The sequence below is a fragment of the Hylobates moloch genome, unplaced genomic scaffold (assembly GCF_009828535.3).
Source record: "Hylobates moloch isolate HMO894 unplaced genomic scaffold, HMol_V3 SCAFFOLD_22, whole genome shotgun sequence".
In the NCBI taxonomy this organism is placed as follows: Eukaryota; Metazoa; Chordata; class Mammalia; order Primates; family Hylobatidae; genus Hylobates; species Hylobates moloch.
In genome coordinates this window covers 27251438-27275343 of record NW_026652297.1, presented here as the reverse complement: position 1 = coordinate 27275343, position 23906 = coordinate 27251438, and the positions used below count along the sequence as shown (strand labels likewise).

Sequence of the window (23906 nt, the reverse complement as noted above, 5' to 3'; positions counted from 1 at the left end):
ATATGCATCTTTTTGTTCGTATGTACTTTTAGAAAATGTTTATTGTTTTGTGTGCAAAAAAAAAAAAATAAAATAAAATAAAGTAAAATCTGATGTAGATCTGCATAAATGAGAAACAGCCACATGGGTGATGACCTGAGGTAAGTATGAAACATAAACCTTAAAGATTACTGGCCTATAAGCTATTATTTTTAGATTATTGTGGTAGTCTTATCCTCATGGGACACTAGGATTTGCCGAAATAGCTATCTCTGTTCGCTGCTTTCATTCCTATTTTAAGCCAGCAGTCCTGCCCTACTTTTTCAGACTCATTTCCTAATCTACTCACCTACCTTGCTAATCATGAACAAGTACTGCTAAATAAGTTACATGAAATATTATTACCAAAAGTATTACGTGCGTTTTCAACTGTTCCTCACCAGAACAAGTGATTTTTAGTTCAATGATCTGATCAGGTTCTTTGAGATTATTCCTCTCGTCTTTGATAGTCACAGAACTCACTTTCAAAGTATTAGCTAAAAACTGGCCCTCCTAGAACCAACTAAGTAATAATAGTCACAGAACTCACTTTCAAAGTATTAGCTAAAAACTGGCCCTCCTAGAACCAACTAAGTAATAACCACCACCAGTGATAGTCAACAGAAACAATAACTTCTATAGTGGCATATGTTTTCAATAAAGCAGTGCAAAGTTGTTAAAAATAACCAACCAACTTGCTTCCATGGAGAAACCCACCAACTATCTTTATTACTACAGCCATTCATTAAAATCACTCTATTTTAAACTTCCACAAAGCCTTAGGTCACAAGAAAAAAACATACATAGGCACACATAAAAAAAACACATAAGTCTTATCTCTTCAGGCCACTAGTCACAGTCAGATTAAACATTAAAGGATTATCAATTTATAGATCAAGGGAACAAACATTTCACACCAGGTATTGTCTACAATTTAGTCACCTGCTCCTTTTGCAGTGGGATTAATCATAGGTCACTACATACTTCTAAATTTCTGTGACATTTTTGAGAGGCTATTATATGCTACACCACGTGAGCACTTTTCAAGCAGTATTTAACCTTCTAAGCATAACCAGAAATGTGCTCCATGTAATAGGAACTCATCAAATATTTATGAATACATCACTTCCAAAATTCTATCTATACTACAGAAAAGGAAAATTTCATCATTTTTCTTCTGAAGCATTTTAGGTTTAAATCCTTTTTTTTTTTTTTTTGAGATGGAGTCTCGCTCTGTCGCCCAGGCTGGAGTGCAGTGGCGCAATCTTGGCTCACTGCAAGCTCCGCCTCCCGGATTCACGCCATTCTCCTGCCTCAGCCTCCCGAGTAGCTGGGACTACAGGCGTCCGCCACCGCACCCAGCTAATTTTTTGTATTTTTAGTAGAGATGGGGTTTCACCGTGGTCTCGATCTCCTGACCTCGTGATCTACCCACCTCGGCCTCCCAAAGTGCTGGGATTACAGGCTTGAGCCACCATGCCCGGCCTTAAATCCTTTCAATATCTAAGACTAAAGTTAAAAAATAGTCATGTGCCACATAGCAATATTTCAGTCTACAAGACTATATATATGACAGAGATCCTGTAAGATCATAATGGAGCTGAAAAATTTCTATCACCTAGTGATGTTTTCGCCTGTCTTAACATCACGGCATAAGGCACTACTACTCACATTTGTGGTACTGCTGGTGTAAACAAACCTACTGCACTGCCAGTCATATAATGATAACAAACATGTTACTGGCTTATACATTTACTATACCACCCTTTTTATCATTACTTTAGAGTATACTCCTTCTACTTATTCAAAAAACAAAAAACAAAAACAACAACAACAAAAAAAGGTAACTGTCAAACAGCCCCAGACAGGTCCTTCAGGAGGTATTCCATGAGAAGGCATTGTTGTCATAGGAGATGACAGCTCCATGCCTGTTAATTCCCCTGAAGACCTTCCAGTGGGACAGGAGGTGGAGGTAGAAGACAGTGACATTGATCATCCTGACTCTCTGGAGGCCTCAGCTAATGTGTATGGTTTGTGTTCATTTTTAACAAAAAAGTTTTAAAAATAAGAAATGTTTGAAATCATAAAAGCTTATAAGGATATGTAAGAAAATACGTACAGCTATATATGTTTGTGTTTTAAGCTAAGTATGATTACAAAAGAGTTAAGTTTAAAATTTTTTAAGTTTATAAAGGAAAAGTTACAGTAAGCTAAAGCTAATTTACTATTGAAGAGAGATATTTTATAAATTTAGCATAGCCTAAGTGTGCAGTGTTTATAAAGCCTACAGTGTTGCACAGTAATGTCCTAGGCCTTCACATTCACTCACCACGCACTCCCTGACTTATCCAGAGCAATTTCCAGTCCTGCAAGCACTATTCATGTTAAGTGCCCTCTACAGGTGGACCATTTTTTATCTTTAATACTGTATTTTTACTGTACCTTTTCTAGGTTTAGATATGTTTAGATACCCAAAGACTTACTGTTGTGTTACAGTTGCCTACAGTATTTAGTACAGTAACATGCTGCACAGGTTTGTAGCTTAGGAGAAATAGGCTATACCATACAGCCTAGGTGTGTAACATCTAGGTTTGTAGATATATATATGTAACATCTAGGTTTGTGTAAGTATGGTTAACTCAACATGGGTTTGAAACGCACTGGTTCACTTACTTGCAAATGTTTTCAGCCAAACACAGGCTGCAAAACCCAATCCTGCAAATACAGAGGGCCAACTTTTTGAATACTCAGGTTCCACAAGGCCAGCTTCTGGACTTGAGTATTCAGGGATTTTGGTATATGCAGGGGTCCTGGAACTAAGCTCTCACATATACCAAGGGATAACTGTATACTGTACGATGTTTGCATAATGATGAAATTGCCTAAGGATGCATTTGTCAGAACTCTGAATCATGAAGCAACTATGTAAGCGTGACTATGTAAAATACAATACTCTTAAATCTTAATTTCGCATGTCACTTAAAGTAAAATAGATCTGCTGTCAAATCTCATCAAGATCCAAGATTGATTTATTTTTTAAATAATAGCTAACATTTATTAACCACCCGCTATGGGCACTATGCTAAGCACTTTACATACAATATGAGATGTAATCTTTAAATTCTGAGGTAGGCACTATCTCCCATTTTACACCTGTGGCAAGGAAAATAAATAACAAAGCTCAAAGGCCACACGGCTGGTAATCAGCAGAGTCTGTACTCTTTCTTACACTGTCATCCATAAAATAAGCTTCTTATGTTTGCACATACTTAAATATTTACTAAGCACCTAAGCATGCGTTAGGCACTGCATTCAGCATTAAGGATACAGTGGTTGCCCTTAAAGAGTGCAGTTTATTGTGAAGAAAGGACAAGAAAACATTTACAGCGATTTGCAAAGCAATGAGATTGTTTATGGGAGCTCATAGGAGACAGTAATTCTTATGATGATGATGATGATAGTGATGGCGGCAGCAACACCTAACATAACACGTATGGAGCACTCACTATGTGCTTGCCACTGCAAGTTTCATTATCCCTCTTCTACAGATAAAGAAATGCAGGTAAAACAAGTGTAAGTGATTTATCCAAGGTCATGCATCACTAAAAGAATCTGAGCTGGGCATAGTGGCACATGCCTGTAGTCCCAGGCATGAGGATGAGGCAAGAGAATCACTTGAGCCCAGGAGTTTGAGGCTGCAGTGAGCTATGATGGTGCCACTGCACTTCAGCTGGCTAACAGAGCAAGACCCCATCTCCTTGAAAAAAAATAAAAAACAGAAATTTGAATCCAGGTATGTCTGACTGAAGCCCATGTTCTCAAACCATTACTCTCCACAGCTTCTTAGCAGAGGAGAAAAAGCTTCTCAGAAGTCCCCTTGGCTAAATCTTGAAAGACAAACAGGAGCTGGTCAAACTGAGGGACAGGATTCTACACAGGGCCAGGCACAGTGGCTCATGCCTGTAATCCCAGCTCTCTGGGAGGTGGGACGAACACTTGAGGCCAGGAGTTTGAGGCCAGGCTGGGCAACATAGCAAGACCCTGTCACTACAAAAAAGTAATAAAAATAAAACATTTAGCCAGACATAGCAGCACACGCCTGTAGTCCCAGCTACTTGGAGGGATGAGGCAGGACGATCAATTGAGGCCAGGAGTTTGTTGGAGGCCGCAGTGAGCATTGATCGCATTACTGCACTCCAGCCTAGACAACAGAGTGAGACCTTATCTCCAAAAATGTTAAAAAAAAAAAAAAAAAAATACACACAGAAGCAAAGAGCCTATTCACAGATATAAAACATTCTAGGGACGACAAGTATGACTTCTTATTCAAAGTGCTTAGGACCACAAGCATTTCAGATTTCAGATTGTTTCAGATTTGGGAATATTTGCATATACATAATGAGACGTGTTGGGAATGGAACCCAAGTCCAAACACAAAATTCATTTATGTTTCATGTACACCTTATACACAGAATGTGAAGGTAATTTTATATTTTTAATAATTTTGTGCACAAAACAAATTTGTGTACACTGAATTAGACAGCAAATGTGTCACTACCCCAGCCACCTACGTGGTCAATCTGTGGTTGCCTGGACATCACCATCATGCTGTGCATGGAAAAAATATATCACAACCGAAGGGGGCTGGGAGGGTCTTTTTCCCTTGGGAACACTGAAAAAACTTTGGGTTATGTCCCCAGGTTTTGATTACAACCCATCACATGAGGTCAGGAAAGAAAGTGTCCACTTGTGGTGTCATCTGGCACTCAAAAAGCTTCAGATTTTGGAGAATTTCAGATTTTGGATTAGGAACACTCAATCTGTAGCATTAAAGTAGGCTGGGGGTCGGACACAGTGGCTCATGCCTGTAATCCCAGCACTTTGGGAGGACGAGGAGGGCAGATCACCTGAGGTCAGGAGTTTGAGACTAGCCTGGCCAACATGGTGAAACCCCAAAAAAATACAAAAACTAGCTGGGCGTGGTGGCATGCACCTGTAATCCCAGCTACCTAGGAGGCTGGGGAAGGAGAATCACTTGAATCCAGGAGGTGGAGGTTGCAGTGAGCCAAGATGGCGCCACTGCACTCCAGCCTGGGCGACAGAGTGAGAATCTGTCTCAAAAATAAATAAATGGGCCGGGTGTGGTAGCTCACGCCTGTAATCCCAGCACTTTGGGAGGCTTTGGTGGGCAGATTATGAGCTCAGGAAATCAAGACCATCCTGGCTAACACAGTGAAACCCCATCTCTATTTAAAAAAAAAAAAAAAAATTAGCCGGGCGTGGTGGCGGGTGGCAGGTGGCAGTAGTCCCAGCTACTCAGGAGGCTGAGGCAGGAGAATGGTGTGAACCTGGAGGCGGAGCTTTCAGTGAACCGAGGTGGCGCCACTGCACTCTAGCCTGGGTGACACAGCGAGACTTCGTCTCAAAAAATAAATAAATACATACATACATACATACATACATACATAAAATAAAGTAGGTTGGGGATGAGGGTTGTGAAATGAGGAGGAAGAAATGGAAGACAAGCCTAGAGAGGTTTAGCATGCAGGGTACTGCCCATCAACAAAGTTAGAGTTTATCCCACAGGCAGGAAGTGCTCATGAAGGATTTTGAGCACAAGAATGACCCTTGACATTGTTCACAGATCACGATGACAGGTGGACAAACTACAGAGTCCCAGCAAGAGGCTCCTGCAATGGCACAAGCAAAAGCTGTGAGAATAGGATGAAGTAGAGGATATGTACAAACCAAAGGTTCACAGCATTCAGTCTGGTGGGACTGGACATGCAGTAAAATGGAGAAGAGTCTGGCCTGATTCCCAGGCTGGTCATCTGAACCAGTGACTAAATGGGTGAGTGGTGCAATTAACAGGGATGAAAAATACACTTAGACAATCCTTTTTTTCTCCTCTACTCATTAGTGTTAATATTTATTTTATCCCACTACCACCCTTTTTTTCATTGCAATCTCTTCAATAAAATAAAAACCATGGCCATTCCACTTTCCACATCATCTATCTGGGTAATATTTGGATTTTCTATGATTTCAGAATAGGTTTATAAGCCTATTTGTTTTGGGTTTTTAAAACATGGTTATCACGGCCGGGCGTGGTGGCTCACGCCTGTAATCCCAGCACTTTGGGAGGCCAAGGCAGGCAGATCACAAGGTCAGGAGTTGGAGGCCAGCCTGACCAACATGGTGAAACCCCGTCTCTACTAAAAATACAAAAAAAAAATTAGCTGGGTGTGGTCACGCGCACCTGTAATCCTAGCTACTCAGGAGGCTGAGGCAGGATAACTGCTTGAACCCAGGAGACAGAGGTTGCTGTGAGCCGAGATTGTGCCACTGCATTCCAGCCCAGGCGACAGTGAGACTCTGTCTCAAAAAAAAAAGAAAAAAAACCAGTCATCAAAATTGTCTTGCCGTCCCCTTAATGAAATTGATGTCAACTGCTACAGCAGTTTTCAACTATCCATCTTCTTTTTCTTCATTTTACGTCTTTCAGTTCTCTGGCCCTTCTAGTTTGCCCATCTTCTCTCTACTTAGTTAATTAAGTACCTTTTCTTTCTCCATACTGACTTCTGTATGTTTTTCTAATGCCCATCATGTAGCTGAAACAACTACTTTTTCTGCTAAACAAGTTGCCTCCACTTCACATCCACTATAATATTCTTTAAGGCTCATTTTCTTCTTTTCAGCTTTCCCCCATTAAGACACTACTAGATCCTCAAATATGATGACAGCCTTTCCTAAACCTTGCTGTAGCTGTTTTGAGGCATTTCTTTTTTTTTTTTTTTTTGAGATGGGGTCTCAGTCACCCAGGCTAGAGTGTGGCACTATCTTGGCCCACTGCAACCTCCACCTCCTGGCTCAGGTGATCCTCCCACCTCAGCCTCCTGAGTAGCTGGGTCCACAGGTGCAGGCCACCACACCTGGCTAATTTTTTGTATTTTTTGTAGACACGGGGTTTCACCATGTTGCCAGGCTAGTCTCGAATTTCTGAGCTCAAGTGATCCAGCCGCCTTGGCCTCCCAAAGTACTAGGATTACAGGCATGAGCCACTGCGCCCAGCCAAGCCATTTCTTAATTGTACTTGTTTTCTCCCTTTTTTCTTTTTCAAATAGAGATGGGTGCTCGCTGTGTCACCCAAGATGGAACACAGTGGTGCAATCATAGTTCACCAAAGCCTTGGAACTCCTCGCCTCAAGCAATCCTCCCGCTTCAGCCTCCCAAGCAGCTGGAATTACAGGCGAGAGCCACCATGCCTGGCTGTCCCCAACTTTACATTTTGAAAAACTGAAATCTATTTAAAAAGTGAAAGAATCATAATATGAACACCCATATGCTCTTACCTAGATTCACCATAGTAAATGTTTGGCCACTTTTGTTTTCTTTACAAATGATTTTTTTTGAACAATTTAAAAGCAAATTGCAGGTCGGGCGCCAGTGGCTCACGCCTGTAATCCCAGCACTTTGGGAGGCCGAGGCAGGTGGATCACAAGGTCAGGAGATCAAAACCATCCTGGCTAACACGGTGAAACCCCGTCTCTACTAAATATACAAAAAATTAGCCGGGCGTAGTGGCAGGCGCCTGTATTCCCAGCTACTCGGGAGACTGAGGCAGGAGAATGGCGTGAACCCGGGAGGCAGAGCTTGCAGTGAGCCCAGATCGCGCCACTGCACTCCAGCCTGGGTGACAGGGTGAGACTCCATCTCAAAAAAAATAAAAAATAAATAAAAGCAAATTGCAAACATCACGACATTTCAACATAAATACTTCATCAGGTATTGCCTAAAAATAAGATCATTTTCCTATATAACCATAATACCATATCGTCACATTCAAGATATTTAACAATGATATCGGCCAGGCACGGTGGCTCACACCTGTAATCCCAGTACTTTGGGAGGCCGAGATGGGCAGATCACCTGAGGTCGGGAGCTCGAGACCAGCCTGACCAATATGGAGAAACGTCATCTCTACTAAAAATAAAAAATTGGCCAGGCATGGTGGTGCATGCCTGTAATCCCAGCTACTCGGGAGGCTGAGGCAGGAGAATCGCTTGAACCCGGGAAGCAGAGGTTGCGGTGAGCCAAGATCACACTATTGCATTCCAGCCTGGGCAACAACAGCGAAACTCCACCTCAAAAAAAAAAACAGAGAGAGAGAGAGAGAGAGAGACAATACCGTCTAATATATACACCATATTCAAATTTTCCCAGTTATCCCCAAAATGTCCTCTATGGTTTTTTGTTTTCTTAATCCAGGCTTGACACTGTACTTGACTGTCATTTCTCTTTCAGCTTCTTTCATCTAGAACAGTTTTCCTGCCCTTTTTGTTCTGTTTTGTTTTTCATCACTTTGAAATTTTTAGAGTTCAGGACGACTGTCTTGTATAAAGTCCCACAAACTGGATTTGTCTGATTGTCTACTATAACTAGGCTCAGCTTAAATTTAACACTTTTAGCAAGAATGCTACACAGGTAATTACTGAATGAATTCTTTAAATATTTCTCAGTGTTTGCTCATTTAGAATTTCAGTCTCTTGGGCTGACATTGTCTAGATGCTGCAAAAAAACCTTCATGAACTGTTAGCAATTAGTAAATCTAATAACGATCATCAAAGAAATACATTATCTTGTCCAGCCATCCAGTATATCTTTCTGTGCCCAATTTAAAGATCCTGGTTACCAAGTTAAACCCTCTTCTAACAACAAACAAAGACTCAAGAAACTAAAAGATTTCAGGATAATCTAAAGTGCCAACAAAACAAAATTGAATATGGGGAACTAAAAGTTCTGTCTACATTCATCTGGACAACCAGATAGAATATAAAGATAACTAAGAAAGATACCACTTAGGTTAGGTTGAAAGTTTTAGGCCTCAGTTTTGAAATTTAAAATGCTGCTGAATTTTAACATTAAAACTATAAAAGGCAGGGCGCAGTGGCTCACACCGTAATCCCAGCACTTTGGGAGACAAAGGCAAGAAGATCGCTTGAGCCCAGGAGTTCAAGACCAGCCTCAACAACATGGCGAAACTCTGTCTCTATAAAAAAATACAAAAATTAGGCCAGGTGTGGTGGCTCACGTTTGTAATCCCAGCACTTTGGGAGGCCGAGACGGGCAGATCATGAGGTCAGGAGATCGAGAAACCCTGTCTCTACTAAAAATACAAAAAGAAATTAGCAGGGCATGGTGGCGGGTGTCTGTAGTTCCAGCTACTCGGGAGACTGAGGCAGGAGAATGGCATGAACCCGGGAGGCAGAGCTTGCAGTAAGCCGAGATCACGCCACTGCACTCCAGCCTGAACGACAGAGAGAGACTCTGTCCCAAAAAAAAAAAAAAATTAGTTGGCCACGGTGGTGTATGCTATGCCTGTGGTTCCAACTACTCGGGAGGCTGAGGTGGATCACCTGAGCCCAGGAAGCCGAAGCTGCAGTGAGCCATGATCGTGCCACTGTACTCCAGCCTGGGCAACAGAGCAAGACCCTGTCCCTCACCAAAAAAAACTATAAAGGAGCATTATAGTCTAGTAATGATTGTACCAAAGGATAGTAATGATTCTAAGACATCCCTTTATTCCCATTAGTCATTTAGCAATTAAGTAGCAGCAAAGCTCCAAAATGACTACAAATCCCAGAATTAAATGAATAATTTTGTCTCTAATAGAGATATGTCTAAAAATCAGCTTTTTTTTTTTTTTTGAGACAGAGTCTTGCTCTGTCACCCAGACTAGAGTGCAGGGGTGCAATCTCAGCTCACTGCAACTTCTGCCTCCCAGATTCAAGCGATTCTCCTGCCTCAGCCTCCTAAGTAGCTGGGACTACAGGTGTGCACCACCATGTCTAGCTAATTTTTGTATTGTTAATAGGGACTGGGTTTCACCATGTTGGCCGGACGTCAGGTGATCCACCCACCTCGGCTTCCCAAAGTGCTGGGATTATAGGCGTGAGCCACCACTCCTGGCCTAAAAATTAGCTTTTTCCAAAAGTTACCTTAATAGAAAGATATTCATTCAATTCCTAGTATCAAACACTGTTTAGGAAAAGGTCTTTAATTAATTACTTCACTTTAAGTAATGAGTCCTTAGCATTTTTGTCTCAGAGTCCCTTGTTTTTTTCACTTTACAGTAAGATGTGATTAGTATGTTACTTTACAAATATGACGTTAGAAGCCAGAATAATGGTTACAAGTGTCATATTTTCCCCACTATTGCCCATTTAGGGATGGAAAGCAGTGACTGAAGGTGAACTCATGCTTGTTTTGGGGGTTTTCGTAATCTATCTATTTTAGTTGAGCGGTTACATGGGTATGTGGGTGCTAAATTTGTAAAAACTCACTAAGCTGTACATTTATAATTTGTACATTTTCCCATATATACTCCAGTAAAAGTTATGGTACACTAAAAATTACGTAAGGCAAAAAAAATTTTTAATCCCATTGTAAAATGCAATAAAAGAGAGAAAGCTTAATTATCAAATGTCAGACCATAAATAAAGCTTTGATCACAACCAATAACATATAGGTAAGAAAGAATACTTTATCCTTGCTCAAAAAAAAAAAAAAAAGTGTTTAAATTAAGATGCCCTTTCAGAGGTTCCAGATTTCTACTCAGATGTATGAATCTCAATTAGCACTGATTTTGAATGTTTCAAAAGTTTGGCAGCTTGTTAATCACAATGGTAAACGAAGCATAAATTAAACAAATACTGTTGACAAATCCAGGAGATATCAACTTTTAAACGTATTCACATTGAAAATTTATACTTGAAAATGTTTCTTCTGGGTTGGTATTGTATCAAGTGACTAATGTGTCCCCACTGAAAATATAAAGAACCAAAATATTAATATAAGCACTTCGAAACCATTTCCATGCTGATTGAAACCACTATGGAAATATTTAGGTAAAATTACAATATTTATGTTAAAATAATATGAAATATTTGCATAACAAAAGCTTTAATATGTGTGATCCATTTTCCTTTGAATTCAAAATATACCTGCAGATGGAAACACACAAAGGTATTAAAAGCAGTTATTTCTGCTGGGAAGGAATATGAAGTCTTTCTTTTCTTCCCTTTCTGATTTTCAAATTGTATAAGTAGCAGGATTAGGCTTATATTTAAGAGAAAAAATTTTAAACCCTCGGTAAATTCATTATCGATATAAAAAAGGGAGAGTGGGGGGAGAGCTGTGGAAAGAAATGAAGTATAAGTACCAGAGACTGAAATCGGGTTTAGGGTATATTTGTGGAAATAGCAATATTTGTCCATGCTAATATTAAAATATTTTAAGAAAGCCATAAGCACAATATTCCCAGTGCCACGATATTAAAGAAACAGTAGCCTCCCATGTGTGGTAAAAATGGTACAGTACTCTGTGAATACACAATATATTTGAATTCTAAGAGAACGGTAGAAATGTATCAGCACCTTACTGAAAAGAAATCTGACTTTTCTGTTAAACCCCATCTGGCCATCAAATAACAAAATAAGACAATGGATTCTCTGTATTCGTCATGTAATTGCTACTGAAATTTTCTTGTTGCTTCTGAAAAGATTCATTCCAGGGAAATAAACTACTTTTATAAAAGCCACTGTCAAAGAAAAAACATGTCCTTAAACAGGAAAAGGAACTTGGAAACTAGAAAAAAAAATAAAGCAGAAAGAATATCACAATTTAATCATTTGGGTTCCTAGTTCTCTGGCTCAGATACCAGTAATGGTGCCCCAGTGCACATAAACTGCTCTAAAGGCTCACAGAAATGCTACTTTTAAAGCAAAGAAGAAATGAATGAGCAACCTACTAGGGTACATTGCAGATGGCACTCAATAAACATTTAATGAATGAGTAAAATCATAAGAAGGTTTAAACATAAAAGAAACACCTTCAACAGATAGAGAAGAAATCTGCTGCCTGGGAAGTACCAGACAGAACTGTGCTGATCTCTTCACATTGTTACCGATGAGATTTCACTCACATATCCACTATGCTGTAGAACAGGTATTCTCCTGACTAGGAACAGTTTTGTAGCTTATAATTTCATATACTTTCTAATTCTGATATTTTCAAATGTTAATGATATTTCTACTAACCACTTCTGTAGTAAGCAATCGATTACCAACCTATTATGTCTCAAAGTACTACCTTAACTTGACCTTTTCACATCCTTTATGTCACTTGCATGACCCAGGCTTGACAGGGAAGGTATTATTAACCCTATTTTACAGATGAGTTTTTTGTTTTTTTTTTTTTTTTGGCTTGAGACTAAGTTTCACTCTTGTCGCCCAGGCTACACTACAGTGGCACAATCTTGGCTCACTATAACCTCTGCCTCCCGGGTTCAAGAGATTCTCCTGCCTCAGCCTCCCAAGTAGCTGGCATTACAGGTGTGAGCCACCGCACCCAGCCACATCCTTCAATTTAAGAAAGCTGCTGTTTAAAGGACGCCTAAAATACAAACCACTCCCACATACCCACTATTCTCCAAAATTTGCTCAAACAGAACAATTAGGTACACTTTAAAGTTAACAGGAAATGACAGAAACAAAAATAACTGGGGTGTGGTATCACCTCTGAAAAAGCTTTCAAGCTGTGAATAAATGCAGACAGCTCTGACTAAACAAGATAGCATCAGACCAGGGTTTAGTACCCATTACAATGGACCTTAGCTATGCACACGTGACACCTCATTTTCTTCAACTATTTCAAACTCTGGAAAACCTTGAAAAAAGCAACATAAGTCACCATGAAGCCACAAATGCTGTGGTCAAGCTCTTACGCTACAATTTTTATATAGGAGAGAAATCCATACATTCTAAGGACCTGAAATTATTTCTATTTCATTTATTTAAAAGTCGTCTTAAAAGTACACAATATTTGGCAATTAATTTTGGTAAAGAACAAATTTGCATCCTGCAGGATATGATGACAGTGTTTATTTAATAATAAGCATGCCTAGCAATAAACCAGCCCCTGCTTTTTTTATTTTTTATTTTTTTTAGAAAGAGTTTCACTCTGTTACCCAGACTGGAATGCAGTGGCACCATTCTGGCTCACTGCAACCTCCGCCTCCTGGGTTCAAGCAATTCTCATGCCTCAGACTCCCAAGTAGCTGGGATTACAGGTGCCCGCCACCATGCCCAGCTAATTTTTGTATGTTTAGTAGAGATGGAGTTTCACCATGTTGGCCAGGCTGGTTTTGAACTCCTGACCTCAGTGATCTGCCTGTATGGGCCTCCCAAAGTGCTGGGGTTACAGGCATGAGCCAGCATGCCTGCCCCCAGCCCTTGCATTTTAACTGTTTTATTTTATTATATTTTATTTTACAATATTTATTACTATATTTAAGGGTCATTTAAGATTTTTAGTCTTCTTTTGATCTTATGGCATGTTATGGTGGAAATTACACGGTGCAATGGTGATTTGACTGTGAAATTCCTGAGGGCTGCACTAAGCTTCACTAAGATCCTATTTATTCTGACTTGACCCACAGTTCTGGCTTATCTGGTTTCCCTGCCTACTTCAGCTTAGACGTAGCAGATTAGAAAGCAGTAAGGGCATATTTTGACAGAAAACGGTACTGGAGAGAGAAACTAAAAGCAGACAAAACACCGAACTGGTATAGCATTGTGGAGTCATTTTAGTACAGGACGAAACTGCTAACAACTTTATACAGCAGAATGCACCGGCCATATTAACAGCACAGTACAGAAATTAATGTACATAATGACCTTGATTCCTCAAAAAAGGTTATGTTTAGCACACTCTGAATCTTAAGAGAGGGTTATATACTTCTTATAGGCTATACACTAATAATATGAAGACACATTTAACTGGTCACAATAATTTAGCTGTTCAGGGGATAATGTCAGTTAGATGAACAATTCAGTTAAATCTCTAACGATAGCATACAAATGCTAAGTGCTAAGCAGATAAATCTCAAAAATCCCATTATAATTATGTAGTATAGATAATTAACATTTATGAAGCTGATTTGGGGAGATGGGGGGAAAACCTAAATTATACGCTAAAATTCTTCCCCCTCCCTGAACATGCAATAAGGCGTTTCACCTTTTAAAAATGTATTCCTGTCATTAATATTAGTTGCCTTTCTCATTCTAATACCAAAATGAAAAAGAAGAAAAGTATCTTCATAATTTTCCCCACTGTCACGCTAACTCCTGCATCCAGAGGCCACTAACACAGCTGGCCTAAGTCTATTCCCTTCTTACAAGATAGCGCTTTCAAACCGATTGTTAATCTCAGAGAGAAGGGTGGTGCCTGAGTCTTACGGCTGAATAAAAGCAGCACATAAATTAGTGGTTATGTGTAATCCATCTTCTTAGTTTAGAAGAAACAACTATAACCTAAAACCCTACAAGATTTAGAAAGCAAGGAGCCCCTTACATTTTGTTCTTATAACAACAACAGAAATCTAACGCAGGTACACATATGAATCAGAAAACATCATTCTCCAAGTCTTTATAACCAAAGGGAAAATAAAATACCATTACCCTGTCAAGAGCTCCGTAAACTTATTTTAAACATCATATAATGGATTTATCTGACTTCCTCATACTAAGTTTATTTCAGTAATAGCAGTGACTTGCAATGATCTAGAGAAAGTGGGTCAAAAGGCCCATGGTATACGTCCTAAAAAAGGGTGGGGGGCGGATGTCAAGAAAGATCTAATCTTAAATATCTTACTTGGAAGAGTCGACTCCTTGCTCACACCACCCCTGATGGCTTCCCCCGAGTCGTTTCTTAAAGAGAAAAAAAGACGGGGATCTGGGCCCTTCGGGGGTGGTAGGAGAAGTCCCCACTGTACCCTGAACCCTTCGGGAGGGAACCTGGCACTGACGGCCAGGCACCCGACCAGGTGCAGCAGAAAACGCCAGATCCAGGGGCTGCTCTCGGAGGCTGCCGCCCGGCCCTGCCTACACCCCTCCGAGCCCTCTTAGGGTGGGCGCAGCCCGGCCCCAGCCTCCCTCCGCCCCGAGCCGCCGCCCAGCCGAGGGCCGTTTCCCGCCGGTCCCACAGGAAGGCCCGGCCCGCCAGGCACCTTTGATGACGCGGTCGGTGGTGGAGAGGTGGAAGCGCCTCCCGGACATGGTCCCCTCGGCCTCCTCCAGGCTCCAGGAGCCCGCCCGACGTGCGCCTACGCCGCGGCAGCCGCCTTCTCCTCTGGCAGCCTCAGCTGTCCGGAGCCGTCAGCCAGCCGTGCCCAGCCCCGGCTCCTCAGCGGTGTCCGAGCACCAGAAGGGCGCGGCCGCCGCAGCGCCGACCTCCGACGCCACTGTCAGGACGCGGGCCCACCGGCCGCTCTCTTGGGAGGCGCCAGCGGCTAAGGCAGGGAACACCGCTTCGACAGCAACCGCGACAGCCGCTAAGGGTGGCGACCGGGGCGGCCGCAGCTGCTCGCGGCCCGGGCCCTCGTGCGCGCAAGCGCGCTCCCGCGCGCCGCTCTCGTAACTTGCCAGCGGTCCCGCGCGCCGCCGTCGGCGCGCTGAGGCCCAACGCGCGGCTCCGCTGTCCAAGCGGACCCGGCCCGGCCTCCCGCCCCGAGCACCGCCCTCCCCACGCTTCCGCCTTCCCGGGAGGCTGTAGGGCTCGGCGCACGCGCTGTTCTCGGCTCCTCCGGTTCCAGGTCCCTGGTGCTAACCGCCCATTTTCGCTTCTTCTCAGCCATCCCTCCCCGCAGCCGGCCCTTTCTTTCCTGCTAGCCCCTACCCGGGCCCGGAACATCTGAAACCCGCCTGCGTGGCCCGCGCGACCCGCGCGGGAGGCTGGCCCGGCCGCGGCCATCTTGCGACCCGGCCCTGCGGCCTCGCAGCCGCTCCGCGCCGCCCCCTGGGACCGCCTCGCCGAGAATCCCTGACCTGCCAGTCCTTCCCCACAGGCGACCTCCCTCCTGACCTCTGGGTCTCCCACCCGCTTTGTCTCAAGGAGTGTGAACAGTCCGGCCGCGCTCCTTCAGCTTTTGTGGGTCATTCAGCAAACCCACACATTTAAACCCCCTCGCGTCATCTTTCCCGCGTGTTGAGTGCAGTTAGCACAGTGAGAACGACATTCGTGTCCATCCTAGTTCCAGTCCAGTAGTTAGGGCGGTGGGAGTTTGGGGGAGCTCCGTTTCTGAGCAAGGTCCTGCTCGCTCCTCACTTTCCACATCGAAGAGAAGGGAGATCTCTGCTCCTAGGACCCCTGGGCCGGACCTCCTCGGCCACAGGAACTGACCTCCTCCTATGCTCTGTGTGTCACCTGCCCAGCTAGAAGCCCCCTTTTTCTTCCCCCTGACACAGTACCTGCCTCCCCAGCCCAGGCTCACTGTGGAACCCCATGGGCAAGTCCGTAGAAAGTTAACAGTCTGTTCATCTCGAGGTTAAAAACTAACCTTTATCTGTCCTTAAAACTGTAAGCCTAGAACAGAAACTGGCTCCAACTGTCCTCTCACTGAGTAACTGGCAAAGTCAAAAGGATTTTGACTTTTAGCAGTGCAAATGAAATATTGAAACTGATGTCCAATAAAACATATGCAAGTTACAGGCAAAACCGGTCTCAACAATTACCGCAGTGACCAATGAGTAGTTAGTTACATGTAGCTATGTAAATTTAAATTAATCCCGTTCCTCTAGGGGACTAGCCACATTTCAAGTATTCAAGAGCTACATGTGGCTACCTTATTGGACATCCAGAAAAGTCTACTGGACAGCTTCTAGCTAAAAGATTATAGGATTAAGCGTAAATCTCCAATAATACAGATTTATGTATAGGCGGTCTGGGGATATATAGTGGAATCAGACCCTGAATTATCCCTTGGAATTTTGACCATAGCTCTTTGATGGTAACCGCAGGAGGCAAGAGGACTTTAGGGGCTGAATAGAATTTGGTTTTCGTTTTCATGATCCTTGAGGCTTCCACCCAAGAGAATTGTTCAGATATCCTAGGGAAGCTCTTCATTTAAGAAGTAACCAGAACTCCACGGCTATCAAATCATACCCCTGGGTTAGAGGCTAAAATTCGTCTGGAAGAACCTCAACAGGATAGCTAAAAATAAAAAGTTTAAGAAAACATTGCGAGCAGGCAAAAAAAAAAAAAAAAAGGCCAGGTGCGGTGGCTCACGCCTGTAATCCCAGCACTTTGGGAGGCCGACGTGGGCGGATCACGAGGTCAGGAGATCGAGACCATCCCGGCTAACACGGTGCAACCCCCTCTCTACTAAAAATACAAAAATTAGCCAAGCGTGGTGGCACACGCCTGTAATCCCAGCTACTCGAGAGGCTGAGGCAGGAGAATTGCTTGAATCCGGGAGGCGGAGGTTCCAGTGAGCCAAGATTACGCCCCGGCACTCCAGCCTGGGTGACAGAGCGAGACTGTCTCCAAAAAAAAGAAAAAAAAAAAAAAGAAAAAACGTTGCAGGCCGGGCACAGTGGCTAATGCCTGTAATCCCAGCACTTTGGAAGGCTGAGGTGGACGAATCACCTGAGGTCAGGAGTTTGAGACCAGCCTGGCCAACGTGGCGAAAACCCATCTCTGCTAAAAATACAAAAATTAGCTGGGTGTGGTGGTGGGTGCCTGCAGCCCCAGCTACTCGGGACGCTGAGGCAGGAGAATCGCTCGAACCCGGAAGGCGGAGGTTGCGGTGAGCCAAGATGGTGCCACTGCATTCCAGCCTGGGCACAGAAACAGACTCCTTCTATCTCAAAAACAAAACCAAAAAACCCCACAAATACTAACTCATTCAATCCTTACACCAACCATATTTATATGATTATCTCCACTTTACAGATAAGGAAACTGAGGCACAGAGATGTGAAGAAACTTGCCCAAAGTCACACAGCTGGTAGGAGGCTTAGTGAACATCATCATCGTCAAGAGACATGCAGTACCTGAACTTTTTCTATAGCACCACGTAGAATATGCGGCATGAGTCTTCAAGCATGGTATACACTAATTTACAGAATCCAGATGTCATTCTGTAGCTTGGCTTTAGCAAAGTAATTGTAAGCAACTTGCAGCCCTGTCCCTTTACATCCCCACCCCCACTTTTTTTTTTTTTTTTTTTTTTTTTTGAGACGGAGTCTCGCTCTGTTGCCAGGCTGGAGAGCAGTGGCGTGATCTCAGCTCACTGCAACCTCCACCTTCCGGGTTCAAGTGATTCTCCTTCTTCAGCCTCCCAAGTAGCTGGGACTACAGTCGCGTGCCACCACACCCAGCTAATTTTTTTGTATTTTTAGTATTTTTGGTAGAGATGGGGTTTCACCATGTTGGCCAGGGTGGTCTCGATTTCCTGACCTCGTGAAATGCCCGCCTCGGCCTTCCCCGCCCCTTTCTAAGGAGATTCACTCAATAGCTCTGCCTTTCTCCAAGTTCCTTGCTGGTCCTCTGTTTCAATAGCTGCTTAGTCTTCCAGCAACAACCAGTGACACCCAACAGACCTTGATACCATCACTTCCAGCTGTGGGCATGGGTAAGTTCCTTCACTTCTTGGGCCTTGCTTTCACCTTTTGTAATGTGGGGATGATAATATTAATAGGCTCTCCCTGTAGCAGAGGTGAGGATACCCTGCCCAGATCCCCTTCACCGTGAGGGATAATCATCTTCTGGTTGCTGCTGGTTTTTTTTTTTTTTTTTTTTTTAGAGAGAAATGAGGTCTTGCTCTGTTGCCCAGGCTGGAGTGAAGTGGTGCCATCATAGCTCACTGAAGCCTTGAACTGCTGGGCTCAAGTGATCCTCCTGCGTCGGCCTCTCAAAGTACTGGGATTATAGGCATGCGCTACCGTACTCTGCCTGTTTCTTGAGGGCTAGTGGCTGACAGTTCATTGCTGCCCCTTCTCCAGAGAATTGCCTTAGGTTGAATGGGTGCCCCCTCCCCTAAAGAGTTATGACCATCCCTACCCCAGTCCTAGGGGCAATGGCTATCAGGGCCTCCAGGTCAGACTAAGTTTGCCTCAAGGTAAGGATATCTTTGTGGTACAACTCAGGCTCCGGAGCTTGCTGTGAGAACAGACTGAACTATAGGAACACATTAAATGAGATTCATTTTATTTGGATGTTATGAGATGGCCCCAACTTGAGATCTAAATACAGTAGTCGGTTAATTTTTCCATTACTATTATTGAATAATACATCCCTTCCCATTGGTTTGCAATGTTTTCTTTTCTTTTCTTTTTCTTTTCTTTTTTTTTTTTTTTTTTTATTGAGACGGAGTCTCACTCTGTCGCCCAGGCTGCCCAGGCTGGAGTACAGTGGCACAATCTAGGTTCACTGCAACCTCCACCTCCCAGGTTCAAGCAATTCTCCCTGCCTCAGCCTCCCAATAGCTGGGATTGCAGCCCTTGTGTCCAGCACTGCTCCTAATAGTTCTCCTCACTTTCTATCTCTGTGTTTGGAAGAGGGCGTTAGATCCATGGATTTCTCCGGGAGGAAACCAGGTTGGAAAAGCTTTGATCTGTATAAGCTGAGACCACCAGAAACCTTCACTCATCGCATTGGTGCTTTCCCATCTTAGTAGAGGTTTCAAAAGACTTTGGGTTGTTTGGGGCAGACACAGGGAACTTGTCTTGCTCTCTACGGGAATCCATCTCAACTGATTCTATAATAGAATCAGCTATTCTCAGGGCATAAAGGCTGGGAGTGAATAGGGGCTAACCCTCCGCTGCATCAGCTTCTTAACTGGTCCCTGAGTCTTTGGTCTTGACCTCTTATCTTAATCCATTGTCCACACGGACCCCAGAATCAACTCTTTTTTTTTTTTTTTTTTTTTTTGAGACAAGGTCTCACTCTGTCCCCCAGGCTGGAGTACAGTGGCATGATTACAGCTCACTGCAGCCTCAACCTCCCAGGCTCAAGCAATCCTTCCACCTTAGCCTCCTGAGTAGTTGAGACTACAGGTGTACACCACCACACCCAGCTATTTTTTTTAATTTTTTGTAGAGACTCGGTCTTGCAATGTTGCCCAGGCTGGGCTCCAACTCCTGGCCTCAAGCAATGCTCCTGCCTCAGCCTCCCAAAGTACTGGGATTACAGGTATGAGCCACCATGCCCAGCCCAGAGTCAACTTTGTACAGAAAATCTGACTATTGACTCTGCTCCTCATCTCCCTTCAGTGGCTCCCTGGCGCCCTTGGGATCGGGTTCAAACCCTTTAACCTGGCCCAACAGCTGCTTCCCAGCCTGACCCTGACTCACCTCTACAGCTTCTCTCTGTCCATAGCCCCATGAGACCTTTCAGGCCGGCCACTTGAAACCATTTGCTATGTTTTTTCAGGGCTGCAGCCCTCTAAGGAAGGATGGGATGTGAAGAGCAAGGAAGAAGGAAGGTGTCCTAGGTTGGGCAAAGCTGTACAGAGGCATGGGGTTGGAATATAGTGGATATGTTCAGGGCTCCACTCCTTTGGATATTTGATCCTTGTAGCCTGGAAACACCCTTTCCTCTCTACTTTGACTCACAAGTTCAGCCATGGCCTTAAGATCCAGCCCTGTTATAATCACCTCTCTGAAGCCTTTCTTAATCCATCCAGGTAGAGGTAAAGCCTTCCTCTGTGAACCAAGAGTGTTTTGTAAACAAATCAACCACCTAATGCATGGTGGATATTGTTTATTCACATGTGGCTGTTTTCCTCACCTAGACTATTAAGACAGAGACTATATCCAGTTTCTTCTTTTTAAAAAATTGTCATTTATTTATGTATTTTGAGACAGGATCTTCTCTGTTGCCCAGGCTAGAGTGCAGTGGCACCGTCATAGCTCACTGCAGCCTCCAACTCCTGGCCTCTAGCAATCCTCCCACCTCAGCCTCCTGAGTAGCTGGGACTACAGACACACACCACTATGCCCAGGTAATTTTTAAATTTCTTTTTTGTAGAGATGGGGCCTTGCTATGTTGCCCAGGCTGTCTGGAACTCCTGGCCTCAAGCAGTCCTCCCACATCGGCCTGCCTCCTAAAGTGCTGGGATTTACAGGCATGAGCCACTGCACCCAGCCTATATTTCCAGTTTCTAGCATGGCCCAGTAGCTGTTTGTGGATATAATGAATCACTGATCACCTCCATTTCTTATATGTAGTAATTTAGTATGCCTCAGTAGATAAAGTTTGATTTAAAAGATAACTGGCCAATTGGAGTATCTAAGAGGCCAAAGACCAAGGATTCATATGGACCAACATTATTATATTACAGGTGAGGGAAATGAGTCCAGAGGCATCAAGCCACTTACCCACTGTCACACAGGTAGTTGAAAGTACAGCTTGAACCCAACTCTGCTCTCAGGATTTTTAAAATGCTTTAAATACATTTTTTAAAAGTAGCACATGCCCATGGTTTAACAAAATTAAAGGCTGGGCATGATGCTCATGCCTGTAATCCCAGCACTTTGGGAGGCCGAGGTGGGTGGATCACCTGAGGTCAGGAGTTGGAGGCCAGCCTGGCCAACATGGTGAGACCCCCCCATCTCTGCTAAAAATACAAAAAATTAGCCAGGCGTCGTGGCGCACACCTGTAGTCCCAGCTACTCAGGAGGCTGAGGCAGGAGAATTGCTTGAACCCAGGAGGTGGAGGTTGCAGTGAGCAAGATTGCACCACTGCACTCCAGCCTGGGCGAGTGAGACTCTGTATCCAAAAAAAAAAAAAAGAAAAGAAAAGAAAAAAATTAAATACTGCAAAAGCGTGTACAAGAAAAGTAAATTCTCACTTCTTTCCCGGACCCTCAGTTTCCTTCTTTTTTTTTCTTTTAATGCTTCACAAATGTGTGTGTCATCCTTGCACAGGAGCCATGCTAATCTTCTCTGTATCATTCCTATTTTAGTATGTGTGCTGTGGAAAACAGCACCCAGCTTCCTTCCTATAAGCAGTTCATTTTTTTTTTAGACATTAATTGTAAAATTCCATAGAATGGAATACTATTCAGCTAATAAAAGAGAAATAATTACTGCTACAGGCAACAACATGAATGAACTTCTAAAATACATTACGTTGAGCAAAAGAAGCAAGCCACAAAATGATATCTACTATGTGATTTCATCTGTATAGGAAAAATGGTTACATGAAATATGATTGAATGGAACATAATGCAGTTAGGAAATATCATATTTTAAATTAGAAAAATATTTGATGACATGAGAAAAGCCTCAGGAGATACTGAAAAGTGAAAAAGCTAAAATATAACCATATATATACAGTATTGTCCCCATTTTTATTAACAAACATGGCTGGCTCAGTTACTCAGGAGGCTTAGGAGAATCGCTTCAACCCATGAGGCAGAGGTTGCAGTGAGCCAAGATGGCACCATTGCACTCCAGCCTGGGCAACAGAGCGAAATTGCATCTAAAAAAACAAAAACAAAAACATAAACATGGCCAGGTGCAGTGGCTCACGCCTGTAATCTCAGCACTTTGGAGGCCAAGGCGGGAAGATCACTTGAGCTCAGGAGGTCGAGACCAGCTTGGGCAATATGGTGAAACCCCGTCATTATAAAAAATACAGAAAAATCAGCTGGGTGTGGTGGCATGGGCCTATGGTCCCAGCTACTAGGGAGGCTGAGATGGGCAGATCGCTTGGGAGGCTGAGGTGGGCGGTCTCTGAGGTCGAGGCTGCAGTGAGCCAAGATCGCACCACTGCACTCCAGCCTTGGTGACAGAGTGAGACCCTGTCTCAGAAAAAAAAAAAAAAAGCATAAAATAAAAGCCTTAAGCCAGGCATAGTGGTATTCACCTGTAGTCCCAGCTGCTTGGGAGGCTGAGGCAGGAGGATCTATTGAGCCCAGGAGTTTGAGGTCATATTACACTATTTTCTTGCCTGTGAATAGCCACTGCACTCCAGCCTGGACAACATAGCAAGACTTCATTTCTTTAAAAATAAAAGACCTAAAGAAAATATTAATATACTCATTCAACAAGTATGAATTAGGTCTGGACTATGTGCCAGGCACTGTGTTAAGGATATAGAAACAAACCAAAACTGACATAATTCATACCCTCACTGAGCATAATCTATCAAGGAAAAAAATGTGAACAGTAGCCATCACTTGGTGGTGTAATAAAAAAAATTTTCTTTATCTTTCCAATTTTCTGTGGTGAGAAAGTATTGTTATATAAATAGGTGAAAATAAGGCCAGGTGCAGTGGCTCATGACTGTAATCCCAGCACTTTGGGAGGCTGAGGCACAAGGATTGCTTGCGCCCAGGAGTTCCAGACTGGCCTGGGCAATAACATAGGGAGACCCCATCTTTACCAAAAATTTTATTAAAAAATTAGCCAGGTGGCCGAGCACGATGGCTCATGCCTGTAATCCCAGCACTTTGGGAGGCTGAGGTGGGTGGATCACCTGAGGTCAGGAGTTCGAGACCAACTTGTCCAACATGGTAAAACCCTGTCTCTACCAAAAAAAAAACAAACAAACAAACAAAAATTAGCCGGCTGTTGTTGTGGGTGCCTGTAATCCCAGCTACTTGGGAGGCTGAGACAGAAGAATCGCTTGAACCTGGGAGCCGGAGGTTGCAATGAGCTGAGATCATGCCATTGCACTCCAGCCTGGGCAACAAGAGCGGGACTCCATCTCAAAAAAAAAAAAAAAAAAAATTAGCTGGGCACGGTGGTGAACACCTGTGGTCCCAGCTACTCGGGAGGCCGAGGTAGGAGGATCACTTGGACAAAGGGAGTTGAGGCTGAAGTGAACCATGATCACACCACCACACTACAGCCTGGGTGGCAGAGCAAGACCCTGTTCTAAAAGAAAGAAAGAGAGAAAAAGAGAGAGAGAGAAGGGAGGGAGGGAGCAGAGAGAAAGAGAGAAAAAGAAAGAAGGAAGCACTTTTCTTTATCTTCACCTATTTACTTATATGTTTATTTATTGAGACAGGGTCTTGCTCTGTCGCCCAAGTTGGGGTGCA

The 23906-nt window shown here is 43.4% G+C and overlaps 1 protein-coding gene and 1 non-coding gene across 3 annotated transcripts in view; both read right to left on the bottom strand.

The window, feature by feature from the left end:
• The window catches only part of PPP3CC (protein phosphatase 3 catalytic subunit gamma), a 112927-nt gene extending 97365 nt beyond the window's left edge, over nt 1-15562 (bottom strand). Inside the window, exon 1 of one of the 2 annotated variants that reach the window (XM_032143797.2) lies at nt 15086-15562. In XM_032143797.2, the coding sequence (XP_031999688.1) occupies nt 15086-15134 (49 nt within the window). In that variant the 5' untranslated portion in view covers nt 15135-15562. The remainder of the gene's footprint in view (nt 1-15085) is intronic. The other variant, XM_032143799.2, reaches the window with a different exon arrangement.
• A 6179-nt stretch (nt 15563-21741) lies between these two features.
• On the bottom strand, nt 21742-21848 carry LOC116462202 (U6 spliceosomal RNA). Its single transcript, XR_004246291.1, has one exon. It is a non-coding gene; the product is annotated as a U6 spliceosomal RNA (small nuclear RNA).
• Between the last annotated feature and the right edge of the window lie 2058 nt (nt 21849-23906).